Source organism: Nymphaea colorata, chromosome 12 (assembly GCF_008831285.2).
Source record: "Nymphaea colorata isolate Beijing-Zhang1983 chromosome 12, ASM883128v2, whole genome shotgun sequence".
Lineage (NCBI taxonomy): Eukaryota > Viridiplantae > Streptophyta > Magnoliopsida > Nymphaeales > Nymphaeaceae > Nymphaea > Nymphaea colorata.
Genome location: NC_045149.1, coordinates 1,561,600 through 1,569,275, shown reverse-complemented (window position 1 = coordinate 1,569,275; position 7,676 = coordinate 1,561,600). Strand labels below are relative to the sequence as shown.

Below are 7,676 nucleotides of genomic sequence, written 5' to 3'. Positions count from 1 at the left end.
CAGACAGAATACACTTTATAATAGCGTTGCGGGTTTTCACTTGCTAGTAGCTGTGCGCTTTGCCAAGTTGGTAAGGAAAGCACTTGTCATCTGTTTTGAGATTGCATAGAAGTCCACTGCGTGTACACTCCTACCCGGCAACACCCGTTGCCTACTGTCTCCTCATCTTCCTTTGCTCGGAACTTTTTATTTGGCCCTTTTATTACTCGTCGGTTGTGAAAATGGTGTTTCCTTCTGCGTTGTTCAACTTTTGGTTGCATACATGGACTAGTGAGAATGATGTTTTGTGTTTTCATTTAATAAAGTTCTTTTCATATATATCTCTCCATAATAAAATTATTTTCATTTCATATATCTCTTCAATACCAAGTGCTCCCTAGCGCATTGAGTGGCGTCTTCTAGGCAGGTCATTAGTTCCACTCTTAAAGGGTGGTAGTTTGATGGTATTGATCTTGAGATTAAGGATGCCGTTATGAGGCCAAGTGGACCCATTCTTAGGGTTAAACAACGAGCTCAAGAACTCGAGCTCTACTCATTAAAGTTCGTCTCTAACTCAAATTCCGGACACAAGCTGAGCTAGAGTTGATGTCCTTACTCATCTATTTAGTCCAGTGGAGTTTGAGTTGTTCCAACACAGCTCATCTAACTCGGCTCCAAAAGTTAAAACAGCTCATTCCTTTTTCTCCCTCCTCACAATTCTCTCTCCTCACCCTTCCTGCGGCTTCATTTTCCCCATTTGTTTTCTCTCTCCTCACCTTTCCCGCTCCACCCTCACCCATCGCTCCTTTCCCCCTCCACGCTCACCGTCGCTTCGTTTTCCCCTTTCTTTTTCTCTTTCCTCACCCTTCCACCTCCATCCGGACGTCACAAGTGATGGCGGTGCGAGACCAAAGGTAAGCTCCTCTGCCGCCCTTCTTCGTTTTCCTCCTTCTAAGCGGAAGGTGCTGAAACCCTCTATCTATTTTTTAATGTTAAGTGTTTGTCATTGTCATTCTTCTCTTGAGGCCTCCAAAGCTCTGGTCCCATCATCTTCCCTCCGCCGCCATCTCCATAGAGTTCAGGCTAATGTTTAAATTTTAATTAGAGCTCTGAGTCTAGCCAAGAAAATAAGAGTTGAGCCTAGTTGGAGCTTGGGCTTTACTCACTCTTGTTCACCCCCAACCGGTTCTTGTCCCCCACCTTTTTTTCCTCTTCTTTTTCTCTCTCTCTCTCTCTCTCTCTCTCTCTCTCTCTCTCTCTCTATATATATATATATATATATATATATATATATATATATATATATATATATATATATATATATATATAATTATGATGACTGCCAACACAATAGCTTGAAAGGAAAGGTTGGTTTGCATGTGGGGGTTCCGGTGAACGCGTTGAGGGCGACGTCACTCTTTACCGGATAAGGAACTTCACCGTTGGCAATGGGGCGTGATTGTCCAGACCCACGTGGGCCGCCGGCCGGCCCTATCGCTGAAGGCCGCTCTGCCACCGGAATCGACAACAGTCTTCGCTCACGCAGTCACTTTCCATGCGCCCTCTCCTGTTGGCGACTTATAGTCACGGGTTCTTCTCTAAAATTTGATTTTGACCTGGTATCTCTTTTCACAAAGTGTATCTGTCTCAATCAGCTTTCAAATACTACCTATACTGAAATTCATTGGTCCATTTATAAGAATGCCACATATTATTCTTCCTTTTCAAAAGTTCTACTTTGTGCCAATACTTTTTACAATGAAGGTGAACCGCCAAATTGGCCGATTCACTGAATCCACACCAAATTTTTTCCATGGACGCCTCCCTTCACAATAACGTTATTACCTTTTCTCGGTACAACTGAACACGAAAGAAGGCATGCTTTATTGAGTGCCTTGGACGGTTGCCCATACTACTTTACTTAATACATGCAAGTTGAGATCATACCACATGCTCCCCACCTTGCACTAAGATGGAATTACACACTTGGGGGAGTTTTCATGATAAACTGCGGCCTCTCTGCCAAGATACAACCTAAAACTCATCACAGAGAAGAAAGCGGTGGTTAAAAACCGCCTTTTAGAGCATAATGCAATTCCTGAACCAAAGGTTACAGAAAGCATGATTATATTCAATTGAATGATGTATTTAGCTTATACAATCTCAATAAACCGATTTATACATCACAAACCTGCATTTTCTTTAGGAAGAACAAAAGCAAACCTAAACCCTCTCTCTCACTCACTCTCTCTCTCTCCCCCCTCTCTCTCTGCATGTTCACTCTGCAATTGCAGAATCAGGAAACCTAGAAAGTTCTAGCATTATTCACTTTAAAGGCTCAAAAAATTTCAAACCAAAGAATCAAAGGCCTGGACCAGTAAGCAGGGTGCACTTGATTGCTGGGTTTATGTTCTTTCCACAAACCAAGCTCTCATTGCACTCAGAGTCTCAGACAATCGGATTTCCATGCTGGACAATCCTTATGAGCTCATCACCCATGGCATCCAACAAGATTGGCTTTCTAATAACACCATTCATTCCCGCCTGCAGGCATTTTTCCTCTAATCCATCATCAGCACTTAAAGTCAGAGCAATTATCAGCGGCCACATAATATTAGTCTTCCTCACCCGCCGAGCAACTTCAAGCCCATCCACTTCTGGCAGCTGGATATCCAATATAACCGCTTGGAAAGGGTCCCAAGGGTCGCTGTTGCAGCCAATGACACTTAGGCAGGCTAAACCAGATGCCACAGCTGAAACTCGGCAGCCTAATTTCTCCAGCATCATGCGAGTGGCTGCCCGGTTGGGACCATCCCCATCAACAATGAGCACTTTTAGCCCTTTAAGGATGGAGGATCTAAGATGCTCCGACAATGCATGCTCATTAAACAAAGGCTTTGACTGCTCAACTTGTAATCTCAGCACAAGATTCATGCTTTCACCTAGGCCTCTTCTGTCTAACCAGATGTTGCCTTGCATCATCTGAATGAGAATAACCACGTCAACAATAGAAGACAAGTCACCTCACAAAGACTGTTTTAAAAATTAAACATTCAATCTCCAACCACAGTTACCAGGATACTATATCATTTAAGGAGGCAATGCAAAGACTGAAGGCTAAAGAATATCCAAACCAAAAAATGTCGTTGTTGTGGCTTTAGCTTGAACATCAGCAACTTATGTTAGAGATGAACACCAAAGGCCTGGGAAAGGTGCACTTTGTAATATTCCCAAGGCATACTTTACAGTAAAACATTAGCCAATACACTTGATCATCCAAATGAAATAAAGAAAACTCCATTCTTAAGTTTTTAAGCGGAGAGAAAATTTACTACATTAAAGGAGGCAGTACACTAACATACATGATACACCATTCTTACTGTCATATGAAAGAAGGTTTTAGGAGGCCGTTGTTGGTGATCATCATCACAGGATGAATAGAAGAACTTAAAAAGTTTTACATTAAACGAGCGCTATCAGCAAGTCAAACACCACTAAAATCACAATGTTCAACATGTTAAATAATGTAAATCAAGCCCAATGGCATGAACTCGTCTAACTTCAAGACAAATCGATAAATGATGACAACTGATAGGCATAGTGAACATTGTTCTCTGAAAAGCACTCTACCTGAGAAGCATGTCGCCACAAATCCTAACTAAATATGAAATCACTTACAATAAAAATCAAAGGAGATGGGATTATGATATTCTAATTGGACATTAATGTTTGACCAAAAATCAAGAATTAAAGTAGCCATAAGATATTGACAATTTGTATCATGCAACCTCAGCATAGCTTCGCCGCTGAAAATGAAAAGAAGTCCGGAGAGAAAGAACAGTTGGTCATACCTGAACAATCTTTTTGCACATGGTAAATCCAAGGCCCTCACATGACCCATCCCCACTGCTCTTCCTCGTCAACCCACTTGATCCAGAAGTTGATTCGTCACTTGTACAATTCTGATTCTTGAATTCAAACTTCACATATACATAACCATTAGGAAGCAACTCTGGCTTCCAAGGCGACCACCTAGGTTCCTGGTTTAGGTCACTCTCATCTTCAAGGTAGGCATAAAATGAAATCAATCCTCCTCCATGGCTACCACCTAACATGCTTCCCACCATATGTAGTATCACCTGAAAAATGCGTTTCTCATCCCCAATCACATTCTCGGGCAATGATCTTTCAACCTCAAACTCAAACTCGAAACCTCCTAAAGAACACATACATTTTGCCAAAGCAGCCACTTCCTTTATCATGGGATGCAGTTGAAACGATTTCAGTTCCAGAGACAACCTACCTTGATCAACGTTTGAAATCTCCAACACATCATTGATCAATTTAGATAGGACACTACCTGTTTTAACCATTGTATCCAAGATTAACCTCTGGCTAGAACTGAGAGTATCACGTTGCATTACTGAGAGCAAGCCAGATATGGTGTACATAGGCCTTCTCATACCATTACTCATCACTCTTTGAAATGAGTTCCGTGCTTGGCTTGCCATCATGGCATTACTTCTTGCCTGCTGCAGAGCTCGATTTTGTGCCTCCAATTCCTCTCTCATTAACTGTGATTCCTCCAGAACTGCAGCATGAGATAATGCAACGGCTACCTGATCAGCGACAACCTCCACTATCTCCAACTCTTGGTCACTCCAAGGGTGTGAGCATCCGAAAGGAAGAACCAGAACAAGAATAGCATAACAAGCCTCAACAACTTCAGGAGTCCCTCCCTTGAAGTTTGAAACTCTTAACATTGGCATCCTGATGGCAGCAACCCCTCCCTCTGCTGCCAAGCCACAACTACTTGCTGCTGCAAGTGCTGAATCAGGCATCAAAATCTTTGCACCCTTCGTCGCCTTTATGCATTCGATATCTAGATCGCTAACTGGAATAGAAAGCTTTAAATTTCGGTTTTTGAATTCATACATCAAAATCATTTCTGTTTTCTGAGGATTGGGCATCCAAACTGCACAATTTTGAAGTACTAGAGTTTTTGATAGCTCAACCAGAGTAGTCTGCAAGATGGTATGTCTGTCAAGTGATTTCCGGATCTCTTGTGTGAGCATCCGGACATGCCAACTTGTTTCTTCCTGTTTCTTCATTATCACCACCTCCCTGTCAAGCTCTCGAGCTTTCTGCTTTAGAAAAACTTCACGAACCTTCACTCTTAAGAGTTGAGGAATGAGAGTAACTAGGGTAATAGCAGTTGCACAAGAGACCAACGCAGTAAGGAATTTGAAGATGGTAAGTGACAGCATGAGGTTGAAAGAGTGTGGGGCATAGGTCCATACAGTTAACAAATGTGTCATACCACAGAGAACTATGAACGCTCCAAACTGAACAACCACCCACTTAAAAGGGAAAACGTTTGAACAGCTTATGAAATACAGGAGCTCAAGTGGGATTGAGAAATAAGAAAGTGCAATAAGGAAATCACTTGCCTTCTGGCATTGCAAAATGCTCTCAACACCCCAGATGGCATCCTCATCATCACAGTTGCAAGCCCCATTGGTGACAGAAACATATAAAAGAAAGGAAAACATTAGCATACCCTGTCCTAATGTTATCATTGTGTTAATGGGACAATCCGGGAGGAACAAAATGCACATATAGATCTTCCCTTTCCATTAGAATGTTGGGACCTGAATATCCAAAAGCCTGTGAAATGACAAACACGAAAAACCAATTGTATCATGCCCTTCATTACAAACAAGATTGAAACAACGAAAGAGAAATATCTGAAACAAATAATCTCAAATTAGTAAAGCATGACGCCTAACTTACATCTTGTTTTATTATTATTAGTTCTTCACTAGGAAAGAGCAGGGCGCTATCGCCAGGATTAGTGTCAGTGGTTACAGTAAAATATTGAAAGCAATAAAAGGTTAAATTTCTAAGTTAGTCTAACACAAGATGGATAGTAGAACACTGCTTACTCTCTCAAATCAAGGACGACCAGAGAGAGAAGCATTAGGTTCGTTTGAGGTCGTCAAAAGCCTAAAATCGCGGGGCAGAAAGATCAGAGACAAATACAGTTGGAAAGCATCCATATAATTTGCATGAGCACTCAATCATTTTTTCCACGTCTTCAATTTGTAGTACCATATCTAGACGAAGAAAGCCAAAATAGATCAAACGAGGCCAATTAATCATGACAACAAATTAACTAACCAGAATAAGAAACACAAAACCGGCACCGTGTCAAAGGTCACAATATATTCTAAAATAGCTATGAACCTAAACGTAATTCTTTTCTGGGGAACGGAAGAAATAAGCGTGCAACTCCATTTGAGCTGAAACAGAGGCTCCACAAATGAGCATTCGGATCCAGACAAACTTCAGAATTCATTCGACTGAGAACCCAAATAGAATCCTCTTGATCAATCAATCCAAACCGTGTAGACAGTGGCAACCACGTATTGGGTACACCGATCTTAAGCTCTGAACTTCAGAGAAAAAACGGCAAAAGCCAAAAAGATTACACCTAGTGGCAATCGAAAATCCGAAGAACAGATATAGAGACTCCCCAACAAAAACAGACTTCCACATACATGAAAAAAAAAAAAGTTCAAACTTTCACTTCCTCATCCATAAACACGAGAGAGAGAGAGAGAGAGAGAGAGAGAGAGAGAGAGAGAGAGAGAGAGAGGTAAACGATCACTATAAAAGAAACGCAAGTCAAAGCGGCAGAAGGATACGGTTGCTCTCAGAAAAAGAAACCATGAAAATCATTTCAGCAGGGACGTATCACCACTCACCTGGAATACCACTTCCCAGATTGGAAATCGGAAGCGTCGAACGCCCCAAAAGAAACACCCGACTGAATGATGCAACAGCCCATTCACTTTCACAAGACGATTCCACACAACAGACAAGGAAAAGGAAAGAAGGAAGCTCTAAATATCTGAAGCCACCAACAGAGTCCCGTCTATAGTTATTGTTGGCTCCAGACAAGACCGGGCAATCTTCCGCCGCAGCAAAAGCAAATGAGGAAGGAATTAAAAAACCACCCTCTCACTCTCCCCCCCCCCTCTTGGTCGGCAGAGAGAAAACGGTCAGAAAAAACTGGGTTTGTTGGAATAACAAAGAAACTAATGACGGAATGGGACTGTGCCGCCTTTCAGTAGATTTATCTATTAATTTATACAATATATGGTTTCATGTGTACGCGTGCGTACTTGGAGAAGCAACATGAAGAGAACCTGGACAGCAGTCCCCTTCTCTATGAGTTTCGGCTCCTCTTATTCGTTTTCCATTCTCCTTCGTTTTGGCTTCGTACCAGTGGGCTGGCCCCCTTTGACAAAAATACATTGACAATTTGAACCCTATGACTTGCGTAGCAGCCAGTTGGTGCCCACGGATTTTGAATAGTGATGCCTTCTGATTGGATCTCGTTTAACTGGTACATGCGTAACTCGGGCATCGGTGGTTACGTAGATCCGCCCGAGTCCGACGACTCAATGTAAGTCGGTTGTCTTTTCAATGTTATTGATCACGAATGTCTGGATTAAGAAAATGGCAGATACGGTTCACGGTTTAAAGCTGTTTTACTATCAGGTGTCGTGATTTTTTATTTTTATTATAAAAAGAGTTGACATAATAAAAAAAAAAGTTAAGACTTCCCACTTACCAAGGACGATCTTAAAAAAATAAAAAAGTTTCTACTTCGTTGAAGTAACTCCAAGATA

General features: G+C 41.7%; 1 protein-coding gene across 1 annotated transcript; it reads right to left on the bottom strand.

Annotated features, from left to right (window-relative positions):
• Window positions 1-2,089: 2,089 nt before the first annotated feature.
• On the bottom strand, window positions 2,090-7,191 carry LOC116265878 (ethylene receptor 2-like). Its single transcript, XM_031646851.2, has 3 exons — window positions 6,747-7,191; window positions 3,831-5,646; window positions 2,090-2,961 (listed from the first exon to the last, which is right to left on the bottom strand). The coding sequence occupies exons 2-3, from the start codon at window positions 5,595-5,597 to the stop codon at window positions 2,428-2,430; spliced, it is 2,301 nt and encodes a 766-aa protein (XP_031502711.1). The 5' UTR covers window positions 5,598-5,646; window positions 6,747-7,191; the 3' UTR covers window positions 2,090-2,427.
• Between the last annotated feature and the right edge of the window lie 485 nt (window positions 7,192-7,676).

What these genes read in the sequence shown, in the direction of transcription:
- LOC116265878 (XM_031646851.2), bottom strand. Translation starts at nt 5,597, where the DNA reads ATGTGCATTTTGTTCCTCCCGGATTGTCCCATTAACACAATGATAACA. An exon ending in TGTGCAAAAAGATTGTTCAG is followed by an intron (nt 2,962 to 3,830) that starts GTATGACCAACT and finishes ATTCTCATTCAG; the next exon opens with ATGATGCAAGGCAACATCTG.